Genomic DNA, 18,552 nt, shown 5'->3' with positions numbered 1-18,552 from the left:
GTGATTGGCCGCTCAATCACCTGGGACCTGTAATGGGTCCCAGATGATTGACAGGAGGGAGGGAGCAGAGCGGAGGCCTTCCTGTGCCTGGGGGGGGAAGTAATGTCACCAGCCCAGGCAAAGGAACAGGCAGACTACGAGGGACCACCTAGCAACAGGCATTTAGAGGTAAGTGAAAAAAAAAAAAATATCCAAATGTTTTTTTGTTTTTTTTTATAGAATTTTTACAGGTATTTTTGTTTTTTGGGTGGAACCCCACTTTAATAGTTCTTGGTACTAATTTGTCCTTCCATTATTCCTCCAAAGTTGGGTTTTCCCTGTTTGTAACCAAACCATTATATTTCCCTTTATAATGCATCTTCCTCCATTGTATTAATCATTATTAAAAAAAACAAATGTTTTTTGGGTATGGATACATTTTAGGCAATCTACTTTGCCCTGCTTGGTTCACTTTAATGACACAACAGAACATTTAAAACCAAACCAATCAAAAGAAACTCTAGACAAGGAGACAAAGAAAAGCATAAAAGTCAGAAATACAACGGAAACAGACACAACAAAAAGGATAAACAAAGATAAGTGAAAAAGGATGTTGGGGTGATAAGGAAACAAATTCCCTACTGCAAGGTAACAGCCACATGGCAGGAAAGGTGAAGATTATCTGTGTACTGTCTACCCCTGAAAATAGGCTGCCCACAGTGGCTCTCTGCATCTCACCTGTGTCATCTGGGGATCCGTAAGATGGACTTCCCTGAGACAGAGTCGCCCAGCTGGAGTCCTCATCACTGCCAGCCGTGTTCCTCATTCCAAACAGGAGGCTTGCACTGCGCCCGGTGTCTCTGGGGCCATCAGTCATCTCTTTGCTGTTCTCCTGAACCTCTGAGCTCTGTTCGGAGGTCTCTGTGGTGACAGGATCTGTGACCTCGCTTTGAGGTGGTGTCAGATCGTCGTCCTCGTCTTCTCCGTCTTGGATAAGCAGTTGTGTGTTGATGATGCTGCTGCGATTGACGCAGTTTAGAGCGGACACTTCCAGTTCCTCCAGGTGGGTCTGCTTGTTGCTCTTCTCTTGGTTCCAGTTGGTCCAGTCTTTGTTACCACGTTCTGGATCGGGGTTGCAGTTCTGATCCTCTTTCTCATGCTCGGCTGCTTTGCGCAACTGGTTCTGCCCTTCCTTCAACCACTTAGGGTTAGTGTGTTCGGATGGGGCACCTCCGCCAAGCTCGGCGCTGACGAGCCCCATGGCGCTCTGCAGGTCAGTGTGGGCATAAATCTGGCGGCTCTTTGGGGAAAGAAGGTCGTTGTGGGAAGAGATGAGGTTGAGGGTGAGGGCGGACACTGGACTCTTCTCTGTTATAGGTCCAGACATACTAACGGTGAGGCTGAGACACAAAGAAGTCAAATATTAAAAAACGATCTACTATTAGATCAGCATCAAAATCAAGTTAAGTTTGGTGTCATGTACTAATCCGTATTGTACACAGTTAAAGCAATCCTGTCACTACCATAAAAAGGGTAAAAGCCCATTTCTGGTTACAAAAAAAAAAAAAAAAGCGGCTTTGCTGCAATTCTCCCCTTATTTATGGTGCTGTACCTCACAGACCTGCTGCTCCATCAGCATCATCAACCTTACTGGGCAGAAAAAATGATGAAGGAGCCACGAGGTCATGTGACCGGCCTGAAGAAAACGGTCAGAAAGTGGTCTGCACACAATGGGTGGAGTTTGGCTTTAATGCACAAGCAGTCTGTAAAAGAAGGGTTTTAAAGCGGACCTCCGACCTTCCATTCACAGTTGTACCGCCTCCTCTCCTGCACCGAAACGGCTTACTCTGATTTCACTGCACATTATGAGCACCACACAATGTACAGTAGAAGCTGCAGCAAGTCTGCTGCCAGATCTCTTTATTACTTGTACTGGATTTGGACACTAGAGTTGATTTACTAAAACTGTAAAGTGCAAAATCTGGTGCAGCTGTATAGAAACCAATCAGCTTCCAGTTTTTGTTTTTTTTTGTCGAAGCTTAAAGCGGAGTTCCACCCAAAAATCGAACTTCCACTTTTTGGAATCCCCCCCCCCCCCCTGGTGTCACATTTGGCACCTCTTGGGGGAGAGGGGGGAGCAGATACCTGTCTAATACAGGTATTTTTCTCTCACTTCCGGGCATAGATAGCCAAGCCACCCGTGGGTATCTACGCCACTTCCGGCGCCTTCTGCGTGTCCCCCCCCCCCCCCCCCGCTACCTTCTGGGAGACACACAGGTCCCAGAAGACAGCAGGGACCAGTGGGATTGCGAATGCGCAGTAGGGAACCAGGAAGTGAAGCCGCAAGGCTTCACTTCCTGATTCCCTTACCAAAGATGGTGGCGCCTCCACCCGTGAGCCGAGAGATGGGTCGGCTTCGGGTGCCGACATCGGGGGCACCCTGGACAGGCAAGTGTCCTTATTTTAAAAGTCAGCAGCTGCAGTAAAAAAAAGAAGAAGGTGGAACTCCGCTTTAACCACTTCCCTACCTGACATTTCTCTCCTACATGTAAAAATCTACATTTTTTTTGCTAGAAAACTTAGAATCCCCCCAAACATACAGTATCTTACAAAAGTGAGTACACCCCTCACATTTTTGTAAATATTTTATTATACCTTTTCATGTGACAACACTGAAGAAATTACACTTTTGGTACAATGTAAAGTAGTGAGTGTACAGCTTGTATAACAGTGTAAATTTACTGTCCCCTCAAAATAACTCAACACACAGCCATTAATGTCCAAACCGCTGGCAACAAAAGTGAGTGAAAATGTCCAAATTGGGCCCAGTTAGCCATTTTCCCTCTCCGATGTCATATGACTCGTTAGTGTTATAAGCTCTCAGGTGTGAACGGGGAGGGGAGCAGGTGTGTTAAATTTGGTGTTACCGCTCTCACTCTCTCATACTGGTCACTGGAAGTTCAACATGGCACCTCATAGCAAAGAACTCCAAGGATCTGAAAAAAAAGAATTGTTGCTCTACATAAAGATGGCCTAGGCTATAAAAAGATTGCCAAGACCCTGAAACTGAGCTGCAGCATGGTGGCCAAGACCATACAGCATAACAGGACAGGTTCCACTCAGAACAGGCATCACCATGGTCGACAAAAAGAAGTTGAGTGCACGTGCTCAGCGTCATATCCAGAGGTTGTCTTTGGGAAATAGACATGAGTGCTGCCAGCATTGCTGCAGACGTTGAAGGGGTGAGGGGTCAGCCTGTCAGTGCTCAGACCATATGCCACACACTGCATAAAATTGGTCTGCATGGCCGTCATCCTAGAAGGAAGCCTCTTCTAAAGATGATGCACAAGAAAGCACGTAAACAGTTTGCCGAAGATAAGCAGACTAAGGATGAAGAAATTATTCCGGATGGCTGCACTTCCAAAAATCCTTTTATTGAAGCTTCATATAACAAGTGGTTGACAGATGGAGCAGGGGACAAAGAGGTAGACGTGTTTCGTGGAAATGTTAGCGCTTAGTCATTACCCTTACTAATTTGCGTGAAACACGTCTACCTCTTTGTCCCCTGCTCCATCTGTCAACCACTTGTCATATAAATCTTCAATAAAAGGATTTTTGGAAGTGCAGCCACCAGGAATTATTTCTTCATGTTACAAAGCATGCGAGCTGGGCTAGCACCCGACTAGTGTGTGTGGGGATTAACCAGAGACTCACTCACCCGGAGCGGCTTTTCTTGTTTCAAGCAGACCAAGGACATGGATTACAGGAACCATGTCCCGTGGTCTGATGAGACCAAGATAAACTTATTTGGTTCAGATGGTGTCAAGCGTGTGTGGTGGCAACCAGGGGAGGAGTACATATTCAAACATGACAACGACCTCAAACACGTCCAAGACGACCACTGCCTTGCTAAAGAAGCTGAGGGTAAAGGTGATGGACTGGCCAAGCATGTCTCCAGACCTAGACCCTATTGAACATCCTTAAAACTAAGGATGAGCTCCGGCGTGTTCGCACAGCCCACGTGCAAAGCCTGCCAGGAAGTCGGCACTGCGCTGCGCTAATCACAAGCAGTGAGACATTGTCCCGATGCGCGGCTGCAGAGATTGGGAAATGTCTCACTGCCTGCGATTAACGCAGCGCCAACCTCCTGGCGGGCTCTGCACGTAGGCTGTGCGAACACGCCGGAGCTCATCCTTACTCAAAACGGAAGGTGGAAGAGCGCAAGATCTCTAACATCCACTCCTCCATGACGACGTCATGAAGCTGGTGGAAGAGGACAACCCGTGTCAACCTGTGAAGCTCTGGTCAACTCCATGCCCAAGAGGGTTAAGGCAGTACAGTAAAATAATGGTGGCCACACAAAATATTGACACTTTGGTCCCAATTTGGACATTTTCACTTAGGGGTGTACTCACTTTTGTTGCCAGTAGTTTAGACATTAATGGTTGTGTGTTGAGTTATTTTGAGGGGACAGCAAATTCACACTGTTATACAAGCTGTACACACACTACTTTACATTGTAGCAAAGTGTCATTTCTTCAGTGTTGTCACATGAAAAGATAGAATAAAATATTTACAAAAATGTGAGGGGTGTACTCACTTTTGTGAGATACTGTATATACATAGTATAAGAAATGAACACGTCACCATTTTTCTAGGTAAATTGATTTCTAGAGGTGCTATTGACATGAAATTTTCACGTCGGTAACAACCCATGCCCATGAATGACACAGGGAAAAAGTATAGAACACACTATCTAAAAAGTATTTAATACTTGGTACAAAATACTTTGTTGGTAATGACAACTTCAAGACGCAGGCTCCTGTATGGAGAAACTAGCCGCATACATTGCTCAGGTCTGATTTTGGCCCATTCTTCCACACAGTCTTCAAATCTTCTCCCAGTATTTCACAAGCTTGTGTAAATGTTGTGCATCAAGCTTTAAACGAGCTTCAACATGCTTTTTCTTCAGCAATGGAGTCTTCTTGCTTGGTGAGAAAGCATACAGGCGATAGCGGGTGAGTACATTACTTGTTTTCTTTGAAACAATTGTAGCTGCTAATTCCAGGTCTTTCTGAAGCTCTCCACAAGTGATCCTTGGCTCTTGAACAACTCTTCTGATAAATCTTTTCACTCCTCTGTCAGAAATTTTGCGAGGAGCACCTGGTCCTGGACGGTTTTGGTGAAATTGTGTTCTTTCCACTTCCAGATTATGGCCCCGACAGTGCTCACTGGAACATTCAGAAGTTTAGAAATCCTTTTGTAACCAATGCCATCAGTACGTTTTGCAACAGTAAGGTTGCAAAGGTCTTGAGAGAGCTATTTCCTTTTACCCATCATGAGATGTTTCTTGTGTAGCACACTACCCCCATAGGAGCTACTGGGTAGTTCATTCCTTTTCGCTAGTGTGGTTCCGTTACCCCCTTCCCTCCACAGATTGACACAACAGACAGTCCAGAATGATTAAACATTGAACTTTATTCTTCTCTGGCACTTCTTGCAGTACTGTGATACAGGGTCACTCTGAATAAGTCTTACAGATTCAACATTAAGTGAAGTGAGTCCTGAGAATACATAGTCCAGATCATATAGAGCCACTCTGAACAACTCTTAACCTGCACTTGCTTCCAGTTACACTTTGCAGCTTTCCTTCCTCCTGTTTGTTGCTACTTCCCAACTGTACAGCACTTCCAAGTATACCCAAAGAACGATACTCTGAATAAAGTCCTTTGGGCTGACTGGTTGGATTTCTCCAGGGTGTTCATTCTCTAAGGCCCAACTCCTTGCACAGACTTATTTATTGACCCGCACTCCAATGCTCTTTGCGAGGTATTGGTTCTCTAAGGCCGAAGATCTGCACCTCTTCCTCCATGACCCGCACTTTAACACCCTTTAAGTCTCTTGAAAGCACTGTTTCCCTGGGTTTCCACTCACTTGTACTCCTGATCAATCCCCCATGCTTGCCATAGAGGGTCGATCACCCAATCTTCCTCCTGTCAGTAATAGCAACTTCCTCCTGTTAGTAATAGCCACTTCCTCCTGATGTCTCCTCCATCTCTCCTCTCCGCATGGCACGTTCCCCTCCACAGAGGGGAGAGTGTCTGAGCTGCACCAGCCCCTACATGCTGTCTTCTTCTTCTCCAAATCTAGAACAGAACCCCTTCGAAGTATGTGACCTTCACTTTTATAGTAGTCCCGCCTCTGCCCAAGCAAAAACAATGATTGGTTCAGACGGGTCTCCAAAACGACCTGCCTCTCTTCTCCTTCAGTCCACCCACTTTCCAGAACATGTCATGGAAAGTGATGGAAATCTTACAGGGCAGAGTGTAGGTGGCCACACCTTCCTCTACTCTAACAAACCTCCCAACCACATTAACCAGCCAGCTTACACCAACAGGGTAAAACACTGGTAATTTTACCTAGCATTAATCCTAACTGCCTATTCTAGCACACACCTAAGTAGGTGGGCGCTACACTTGTGTGACACCTTGGTAATGAAACACCTTTTTATAGGCCAGCAGTTGAGACTGAACCAGTGGATATTAATTTGCACTGACAAGGGGCGGGATTGCTTTCTAATTGATAGAAAGCCAAGACACCAGCTGAAATCTATGCCTTTTTGCCTTTTTTTTCCTCCCTTTCTTCATGTGTTCAAAACTTTTTCCCCTGTGTCATTCCATTTTATAACACAACTTAATTTCTGAGTGCATTTGTTTTGGTGTCCTTGTATGTATGGATTGCATGGGTTGTTGCCGATATGAAGTGAAAATTTCACGTCAATAGCACCTTTAGAAATATATTCACCTAGAAAAATGGTGACAGGTTCAATACTAAATATATATATATATATATATATATATATATATATATATATATATATATATATATATATATATATATATATATTGGAAGAAAATACACTTTTATTGCACACAAACACAAATATAACAGCCAATTTGTTTGTTAAGAGATGATGTACTAAAAAAAAAAAATAGATACCAAACATGTCACGCTTTAAAAGTGCGTACGCCTGTGGAACGGCACCAAACTAAGGCACCTAAAACTCTCCATAAGCGACACTTTAAATGCCTTTACAATTTAGAGTCACGCAGGAGGAGGTCTGGTGCTAGAATTATTGCTTTTGCGGCGATACCTCACGTGTGGTGCAATCACCATGAACATATGCTGACTGCACCTGTGTGCGAGATTGTACAGGAATACAAGAACTCGAATTCCATGGAGGATGTACAGAAATTACAAGACCCCCGCTCTCCATGGAGGATGTACAGAAATTACAAGACCCCCGCTCTCCATGGAGGAGGTACAGAAATACAAGACCCCCGCTCTCCATGGAGGAGGTACAGAAATACAAGACCCCCGCTCTCCATGGAGGAGGTACAGAAATACAAGACCCCCGCTCTCCATGGAGGAGGTACAGAAATACAAGACCCCCGCTCTCCATGGAGGAGGTACAGAAATACAAGACCCCCGCTCTCCATGGAGGATGTACAGAAATACAAGACCCCCGCTCTCCATGGAGGATGTACAGAAATACAAGACCCCGATCTCCATGGAGGATGTACAGAAATACAAGACCCCGATCTCCATGGAGGATGTACAGAAATACAAGACCCCGATCTCCATGGAGGATGTACAGAAATACAAGACCCCGATCTCCATGGAGGATGTACAGAAATACAAGACCCCGATCTCCATGGAGGATGTACAGAAATACAAGACCCCGATCTCCATGGAGGATGTACAGAAATACAAGACCCCGATCTCCATGGAGGATGTACAGAAATACAAGACCCCGATCTCCATGGAGGATGTACAGAAATACAAGACCCCGATCTTCATGGAGGGTTACAAACAAGATGGGGTCTGTAGGTTTGTTCTTAAGTTGAATCTGTATGAAAGTCGGAACAGATACATTTTTTTAAGTGTAGCTCCAGCCAAAAAAACAATTTTTAAGCTTTTTGGATAACATAGGGAAGGGGTATCACCCCTGTAACATTTGCTTTGCTGTCTGTGCACCTGTTCAGAAGATTTCACCTCACTTTCTGTCCCAATGACAATTGGATTTAGAAATTTTGGGTTGTTGTGGAAACAAGGATTAGTGATAAAGCATCAGTGGAGACACCTTTTTCCCATAATAGCTCTTAAAGGAATGAACTTTCCTTCCTAGAGGTAGATTTCCTCTCACTTCTTGTTGTCTCCCTCTGTTTGTAAGTAGGAGTTGTTTGTAACTAGGGGACCGCCAGTACAGAAATACAAGACCCCCGCTCTCCATGGAGGATGTACAGAAATACAAGACCCCTCTCTCCATGGAGGATGTACAGAAATACAAGACCCCGCTCTCCATGGAGGATGTACAGAAATACAAGACCCCGCTCTCCATGGAGGATGTAAATACAAGTCCCCGCTCTCCATGGAGGATGTAAATACAAGACCCCGCTCTCCATGGAGGATGTAAATACAAGTCCCCGCTCTCCATGGAGGATGTAAATACAAGTCCCCGCTCTCCATGGAGGATGTAAATACAAGACCCCGCTCTCCATGGAGGATGTAAATACATGACCCCGCTCTCCATGGAGGATGTAAATACAAGTCCCCGCTCTCCATGGAGGATGTAAATACAAGTCCCCGCTCTCCATGGAGGATGTAAATACAAGACCCCGCTCTCCATGGAGGATGTAAATACATGACCCCGCTCTCCATGGAGGATGTAAATACAAGTCCCCGCTCTCCATGGAGGATGTAAATACAAGACCCCGCTCTCCATGGAGGATGTAAATACATGACCCCGCTCTCCATGGAGGATGTAAATACAAGTCCCCGCTCTCCATGGAGGATGTAAATACAAGACCCCGCTCTCCATGGAGGATGTAAATACATGACCCCGCTCTCCATGGAGGATGTAAATACATGACCCCGCTCTCCATGGAGGATGTAAATACATGACCCCGCTCTCCATGGAGGATGTACAGAAATACAAGACCCCCACTCTCCATGGAGGATGTACAGAAATACAAGACCCCCGCTCTCCATGGAGGATGTACAGGAATACAAGACCCCGATCTCCATTGAGGATGTACAGGAATATGGGACCCCAATCTCCATGGAGGATGTACAGAAATACAAGACCCCAATTTCCATGGAGGATGTAAATACTAGACCCCGCTCTCCATGGAGGATGTAAATACAAGACCCCGCTCTCCATGGAGGATGTGAATACAAGACCCCGCTCTCCATGGAGGATGTGAATACAAGACCCCGCTCTCCATGGAGGATGTGAATACAAGACCCCGCTCTCCATGGAGGATGTGAATACAAGACCCCGCTCTCCATGGAGGATGTAAATACAAGACCCCGCTCTCCATGGAGGATGTAAATACAAGACCCCGCTCTCCATGGAGGATGTAAATACAAGACCCCGCTCTCCATGGAGGATGTAAATACAAGACCCCGCTCTCCATGGAGGATGTAAATACAAGACCCCGCTCTCCATGGAGGATGTGAATACAAGACCCCGCTCTCCATGGAGGATGTGAATACAAGACCCCGCTCTCCATGGAGGATGTGAATACAAGACCCCGCTCTCCATGGAGGATGTGAATACAAGACCCCGCTCTCCATGGAGGATGTGAATACAAGACCCCGCTCTCCATGGAGGATGTAAATACAAGACCCCGCTCTCCATGGAGGATGTACAGAAATACAAGACCCCGCTCTCCATGGAGGATGTAAATACTAGACCCCGATCTCCATGGAGGATGTGAATACAAGACCCCGCTCTCCATGGAGGATGTGAATACAAGACCCCGCTCTCCATGGAGGATGTGAATACAAGACCCCGCTCTCCATGGAGGATGTAAATACAAGACCCCGCTCTCCATGGAGGATGTAAATACAAGACCCCGCTCTCCATGGAGGATGTAAATACAAGACCCCGCTCTCCATGGAGGATGTAAATACAAGACCCCGCTCTCCATGGAGGATGTAAATACATGACCCCGCTCTCCATGGAGGATGTAAATACATGACCCCGCTCTCCATGGAGGATGTAAATACATGACCCCGCTCTCCATGGAGAATGTACAGAAATACAAGACCCCCGCTCTCCATGGAGGATGTACAGGAATACAAGACCCCGATCTCCATTGAGGATGTACAGGAATATGGGACCCCAATCTCCATGGAGGATGTACAGAAATACAAGACCCCGATCTCCATGGAGGATGTACAGAAATACAAGACCCTGCTCTCCATGGAGGATGTACAGAAATACAAGACCCCGATTTCCATGGAGGATGTACAGAAATACAAGACCCCGATTTCCATGGAGGATGTACAGAAATACAAGACCCCGATCTCCATTGAGGATGTACAGGAATATGGGACCTCAATCTCCATGGAGGATGTACAGGAATATGGGACCCCGCTCTCCATGGAGGATGTACAGGAATATGGGACCCTGATCTCCATGGATGACGTACAGGAATATGGGACCCCGATCTCCATGGAGGATGTACGGGAATAAGGGACACTGATCTCCATGGATGACATACGGGAATATGGGACCCTGATCTCCATGGAGAACATACAGGAATACAGGATCTGTATACAATAACCAGTATGGGATATATTAAACAGTGCAGTGTTGGGATGGGATGATGCGGGGATGTGATGAAGGGATGCAATGTTGGCATGCAATGTGATGTTGGGATGGGATTGGGTGCAATGATGGGATGGGATTGGATGCAATGTTGGGATGGGATGATGGAATGCAATGTTGGGACGCAATGATGGGATGCGGTTATGGGATGGGAAGCAATGTCGAGATGATGGGATGCAATGATGGGATGTGGTGATGGAATGCGATGAGTTGCTGGAATGTGATGATGCGATGATGGGATGGGCTATTGGGATGTGGTGTTGCGATGTTAGGATGCAATATTGGGATGCGGTGCGGTGATGGGATGATGATGTGATGGGGGTGTACAGAAATACAGCACACCGATCTCCATGGAGGATGTACGGGAATATGGGACCCTGATCTCCAAGGAGAACATACAGGAATACAGGATCTGTATACAATAACTAGTATGGGGTATATTAAACAGTGCAGTGTTAGGATGGGATGATGTTGGGATGCGGGGATGTGATGAAGAGATGCGATGTTGGCATGCAATGTAATGTTCGGATGGGATTGGATGCAATGTTGGGATTGGATGAATGGGATGCGATGATGGGATGTGATGCGATGATGGGATGCGATGATGATGATCATGATGGGGGTGTTGGCAAACTTGGCATGATGATGATGATGATGGGGGTGTTGGCAAACTTGGCATGATGATGATGATGGGGGTGTTGGCATGATGATGATGTGGGTGATGGGATAATAATGATGATGATGGGGTGATGATGATGGGGGTGATGGGATAATAATGATGATGATGGGGTGATGATGATGGGGGTGTTGGGATGATGATAATGGAAGTGATGGGATAATAAATGATGGTGGGGGTGTTGGGATAATGATGATGATGGGATGGAGGCGTTGGGATAATGATGATGATGGGATGGAGGCGTTGGGATAATGATGATGATGGGATGGAGGCGTTGGGATAATGATGATGATGGGATGGAGGCGTTGGGATAATGATGATGATGGGATGGAGGCGTTGGGATAATGATGATGATGGGATGGAGGCGTTGGGATAATGATGATGATGGGATGGAGGCGTTGGGATAATGATGATGATGGGATGGAGGCGTTGGGATAATGATGATGATGGGATGGAGGCGTTGGGATAATGATGATGATGGGATGGAGGCGTTGGGATAATGATGATGATGGGATGGAGGCGTTGGGATAATGATGATGATGGGATGGAGGCGTTGGGATAATGATGATGATGGGATGGAGGCGTTGGGATAATGATGATGATGGGATGGAGGCGTTGGGATAATGATGATGATGGGATGGAGGCGTTGGGATAATGATGATGATGGGATGGAGGCGTTGGGATAATGATGATGATGGGATGGAGGCGTTGGGATAATGATGATGATGGGATGGAGGCGTTGGGATAATGATGATGATGGGATGGAGGCGTTGGGATAATGATGATGATGGGATGGAGGCGTTGGGATAATGATGATGATGGGATGGAGGCGTTGGGATAATGATGATGATGGGATGGAGGCGTTGGGATAATGATGATGATGGGATGGAGGCGTTGGGATAATGATGATGATGGGATGGAGGCGTTGGGATAATGATGATGATGGGATGGAGGCGTTGGGATAATGATGATGATGGGATGGAGGCGTTGGGATAATGATGATGATGGGATGGAGGCGTTGGGATAATGATGATGATGGGATGGAGGCGTTGGGATAATGATGATGATGGGATGGAGGCGTTGGGATAATGATGATGATGGAGGCGTTGGGATAATGATGATGATGGAGGCGTTGGGATAATGATGATGATGGAGGCGTTGGGATAATGATGATGATGGAGGCGTTGGGATAATGATGATGATGGAGGCGTTGGGATAATGATGATGATGGAGGCGTTGGGATAATGATGATGATGGAGGCGTTGGGATAATGATGATGATGGAGGCGTTGGGATAATGATGATGATGGAGGCGTTGGGATAATGATGATGATGGAGGCGTTGAGATAATGATGATGATGGAGGCGTTGGGATAATGATGATGATGGAGGCGTTGGGATAATGATGATGATGGAGGCGTTGGGATAATGATGATGATGGAGGCGTTGGGATAATGATGATGATTGGGGTGCTGGGATAATGATGATGATGATGGGGGCGTTGGGATAATGATGATGATGATGGGGGCGTTGGGATAATGATGATGATGATGGGGGCGTTGGGATAATGATGATGATGGGGGCGTTGGGATAATGATGATGATGGGGGCGTTGGGATAATGATGATGATGGGGGTGCTGGGATAATGATGATGATGGGGGCGTTGGGATAATGATGATGATGATGGGGGTGTTGGGATAATGATGATGATGGGGGTGTTGGGATAATGATGATGGGATAATGATGATGATGGGGGTGTTGGGATAACGATGATGGGATAATGATGATGATGATGGGATAATGATGATGGGATAATGATGATGGGGGTGTTGGGATAATGATGATGATCGAGGTGTTGGGATAATGATGATGATCGAGGTGTTGGGATAATGATGATGATGGGGGTGTTGGGATAATGATGATGATCGAGGTGTTGGGATAATGATGATGATGGAGGCGTTGGGATAATGATGATGATGGAGGCGTTGGGATAATGATGATGATGGAGGCGTTGGGATAATGATGATGATGGAGGCGTTGGGATAATGATGATGATGGAGGCGTTGGGATAATGATGATGATGGAGGCGTTGGGATAATGATGATGATGGAGGCGTTGGGATAATGATGATGATGGAGGCGTTGGGATAATGATGATGATGGAGGCGTTGGGATAATGATGATGATGGAGGCGTTGAGATAATGATGATGATGGAGGCGTTGGGATAATGATGATGATGGAGGCGTTGGGATAATGATGATGATGGAGGCGTTGGGATAATGATGATGATGGAGGCGTTGGGATAATGATGATGATTGGGGTGCTGGGATAATGATGATGATGATGGGGGCGTTGGGATAATGATGATGATGATGGGGGCGTTGGGATAATGATGATGATGATGGGGGCGTTGGGATAATGATGATGATGGGGGCGTTGGGATAATGATGATGATGGGGGCGTTGGGATAATGATGATGATGGGGGTGCTGGGATAATGATGATGATGGGGGCGTTGGGATAATGATGATGATGATGGGGGTGTTGGGATAATGATGATGATGGGGGTGTTGGGATAATGATGATGGGATAATGATGATGATGGGGGTGTTGGGATAATGATGATGGGATAATGATGATGATGGGGGTGTTGGGATAACGATGATGGGATAATGATGATGATGATGGGATAATGATGATGGGATAATGATGATGGGGGTGTTGGGATAATGATGATGATCGAGGTGTTGGGATAATGATGATGATCGAGGTGTTGGGATAATGATGATGATGGGGGTGTTGGGATAATGATGATGATGGGGGTGTTGGGATAATGATGATGATGGAGGTGTTGGGATAATGATGATGATGGAGGCGTTGGGATAATGATGATGATGGAGGCGTTGGGATAATGATGATGATGGAGGCGTTGAGATAATGATGATGATGGAGGCGTTGGGATAATGATGATGATGGAGGCGTTGGGATAATGATGATGATGGAGGTGTTGGGATAATGATGATGATGGAGGCGTTGGGATAATGATGATGATGGAGGCGTTGGGATAATGATGATGATGGAGGCGTTGAGATAATGATGATGATGGGGGCGTTGGGATAATGATGATGATGGGGGTGCTGGGATAATGATGATGATGGGGGCGTTGGGATAATGATGATGATGATGGGGGTGTTGGGATAATGATGATGATGGGGGTGTTGGGATAACGATGATGGGATAATGATGATGATGATGGGATAATGATGATGGGATAATGATGATGGGATAATGATGATGGGATAATGATGATGGGATAATGATGATGGGGGTGTTGGGATAATGATGATGATCGAGGTGTTGGGATAATGATGATGATGGAGGCGTTGGGATAATGATGATGATGGAGGCGTTGGGATAATGATGATGATGGAGGCGTTGGGATAATGATGATGATGGAGGCGTTGGGATAATGATGATGATGGAGGCGTTGGGATAATGATGATGATGGAGGCGTTGGGATAATGATGATGATGGAGGCGTTGGGATAATGATGATGATGGAGGCGTTGGGATAATGATGATGATGGAGGCGTTGGGATAATGATGATGATGGAGGCGTTGGGATAATGATGATGATGGAGGCGTTGGGATAATGATGATGATGGAGGCGTTGGGATAATGATGATGATGGAGGCGTTGGGATAATGATGATGATTGGGGTGCTGGGATAATGATGATGATGGGGGTGTTGGGATAATGATGATGATGATGGGGGCGTTGGGATAATGATGATGATGATGGGGGCGTTGGGATAATGATGATGATGATGGGGGCGTTGGGATAATGATGATGATGGGGGCGTTGGGATAATGATGATGATGGGGGTGTTGGGATAATGATGATGATGGGGGTGTTGGGATAATGATGATGATGGGGGTGTTGGGATAATGATGATGATGGGGGTGTTGGGATAACGATGATGGGATAATGATGATGATGATGGGATAATGATGATGGGATAATGATGATGGGGGTGTTGGGATAATGATGATGGGGGTGTTGGGATAATGATGATGATCGAGGTGTTGGGATAATGATGATGATGGGGGTGTTGGGATAATGATGATGATCGAGGTGTTGGGATAATGATGATGATGGGGGTGTTGGGATAATGATGATGATGGGGGTGTTGGGATAATGATGATGATGGGGGTGTTGGGATAATGATGATGATGGGGGTGTTGGGATAATGATGATGATGGGGGTGTTGGGATAATGATGATGATGGGGGTGTTGGGATAACGATGATGGGATAATGATGATGATGATGGGATAATGATGATGGGATAATGATGATGGGGGTGTTGGGATAATGATGATGGGGGTGTTGGGATAATGATGATGATCGAGGTGTTGGGATAATGATGATGATGGGGGTGTTGGGATAATGATGATGATGGAGGTGTTGGGATAATGATGATGATGGGGGTGTTGGGATAATGATGATGATGGGGGTGTTGGGATAACGATGATGGGATAATGATGATGATGATGGGATAATGATGATGGGGGTGTTGGGATAATGATGATGATCGAGGTGTTGGGATAATGATGATGATGGGGGTGTTGGGATAATGATGATGATGGAGGTGTTGGGATAATGATGATGATGGAGGTGTTGGGATAATGATGATGATGGGGGTGTTGGGATAATGATGATGATGATGGGATAATGATGATGATGGGGGTGTTGGGATAATGATGATGATGGAGGTGTTGGGATAATGATGATGATGATGGGGGTGTTGGGATAATGATGATGATGGGGGTGTTGGGATAATGATGATGATGATGGGATAATGATGATGATGGGGGTGTTGGGATAATGATGATGATGGAGGTGTTGGGATAATGATGATGATGATGGGGGTGTTGGGATAATGATGATGATGGGGGTGTTGGGATAATGATGATGATGATGGGATAATGATGATGATGGGGGTGTTGGGATAATGATGATGATGGAGGTGTTGGGATAATGATGATGATGGGGGTGTTGGGATAATGATGATGATGGGGGTGTTGGGATAATGATGATGATGGGATAATGATGATGATGGGGGTGTTGGGATAATGATGATGATGGGGGTGTTGGGATAATGATGATGATGGGATAATGATGATGATGATGGGATGACGAGGTGACACTCACCCGGAGATTACAGAAGACGACGCTCATTCTCCATGCAGAGGTTCCCTAGAACACAGAGAAGATCGGTCATATGATCGGATTATACAGTTGTTCTACATCTCTATGTGAAGTGATGAGCGGTTCAGTAGAATTGTATAATCAGAGTACATTGTACAATCCTCATTATGTATACAGGTAGGTAGGTTGGGTGGGTGGGTCGGTGTAGGCCCCGGACGAGGGATGGTTATCGGTCGGTTGTCATGGTGATCTGTGAAGACGAGTTCCGTCTATGTGGCCCGCTCAGTACTCGGTGTGTGTTTATACAATAACACCCCTCCCCCGCCACAGAGACGTCTCTCTCCCCTCTCCGGTATTCCCGACATCTACAGACATCTCCGCTCCCCCTCACCTCGTACTTCCGCCCTCCTCCGGTCCCGTTATCTGCCGACCCCGCCCTATACTGCCGCACTTCCGGCCTGCGTGATTCGTTTCCGGCCCGCGGCTCCGCCCTCCCCTGCTGACATGTTTGTAAAGGGCAGAGAGGGGATGGTTTTGGGGGCGGAGCTATCTGATGAACGTCTTTTGGGAGGGGCAGAACTCGCGGTACTTTAGGGGCGGATGTGGCTGTGATGGTTCTATCGATGGGGGGGGAAGAAGCACAGCGCTCAGGTGTAGAATGGGGGCGGAGCTAGTTGAAGTGGCTCTAGGTGTGGGTGAGTCCTCAGGAGTTGTAGGGGGCGGAGCCAGCTTGCAAATACCTTGGGAGTGGAAATTGGAATGGGGAGGAGCTAGCTGCAAAAACACAATGAGGGCTCATTTACACTTGCTTCAACCTTGCTAAAAAAAATAAAAAAAGACAACATAATTAAAAAAAAAAAAAGTTTTTCATAGTTTCTGTCACAAAATAATGAGGTGGCACTGATAGGCATAGCTCCCAACTGTCCCTGATTTGGAGCCATGTCCCTCTGTCCCTCTTTCCTCCTCATTTGTCCCTCATTTTGGTCTGATCCGTATAGTATATAAAATGCACTCTTTATCTTTCAAAAAGTGTTTCCCAGTGCTAAACCTTTCATCCAATTTCTAAATTGCTGCATTTGTAAGTTTTAAAAGCCAATATAAAGGAATAGTAGTGGTAGAAAAAAAAAACACTTGTGGATTTCATTAACTTTTTTTTGTTAATTCTCCTTTAACCACTTCCCGCCCGGTCAATAGCATATTGACGTCCAGGAAGTGGTTGCGTTATCCTGATTGGGCGTTATATGACGTCCAGCAGGATAACATGCCGGTGTTCGCCCGGGGGACGGCGTGTGTCCCTTGGACACAGCGCTTCCCCGATCAGGGTAAACAGCCAATGAGATTGGCCTGTTTACCACGTGACCGGCTGTGTCCAATCACAGCCGGTCACAAATGTAAACACAGCAGCAGTTACTATCTGATCCCTGCTCTCTCCTCACACATCGATCGTGTGAGGAGAGAGCAGGGATCAGTAAGTGGAAAGGTTGGAAAACCCTTGTTTCAGCTCCCCATGCACCTCTTATGTCTAAGTCACCCTGTGCTATCCTGGCACAGGGTGACTAAGAAAATATATCTTGGATTACTTAAAATGGGACAGTAATATTTATCCACAATATCTCCCAGGATATATGTAAAGACTATTCTTGGTTTGTTTGATTCTGAACTCAACATGTTAGTTGAGAGAGTTGATCAGATTGGCCTCTGTTCAATGTAGGAGACGAGCCGACTCCTGCTGGAGCTCTTGCTATTGTGTGAAGGTGTCCTGTGTTTATACTTATGATAATGTATAATCTACTGTGTGAAGCTCGGTGACAAGTCTGACCTGTAGTGAAATCCTGATTATTCATAACAATGTTCAGGAGGGCACGGAGTCACATCGGCTGCTTTAAGGGATTAGTTAATTAGCTCATGTTAATTAGGTTTCTGGTTACAGTTGTATTATTAGAGTAATATGAGCAGGAGGTAGGAACCTCCTCTTCTGTATATAAGAATTGTATTTTGGTTCTAATAAACAGTC

General features: G+C 45.9%; 1 protein-coding gene across 1 annotated transcript in view; it reads right to left on the bottom strand.

Annotated features, from left to right (window-relative positions):
- The window catches only part of APBB1 (amyloid beta precursor protein binding family B member 1), a gene marked incomplete in the record, with an annotated part of 88,675 nt that extends 71,633 nt beyond the window's left edge, over positions 1 to 17,042 (bottom strand). The window contains 2 exon segments of the mRNA XM_073612709.1: positions 718 to 1,379; positions 16,930 to 17,042. Of these exon segments, the coding sequence (XP_073468810.1) occupies positions 718 to 1,366 (649 nt within the window).
- Positions 17,043 to 18,552: the final 1,510 nt, after the last annotated feature.

This window comes from Aquarana catesbeiana, linkage group LG02, assembly GCF_042186555.1.
Source record: "Aquarana catesbeiana isolate 2022-GZ linkage group LG02, ASM4218655v1, whole genome shotgun sequence".
NCBI lineage: Eukaryota > Metazoa > Chordata > Amphibia > Anura > Ranidae > Aquarana > Aquarana catesbeiana.
The sequence above is the reverse complement of the archived record's forward strand: the minus strand, read 5'-3'. Positions and strand labels throughout refer to the sequence as shown.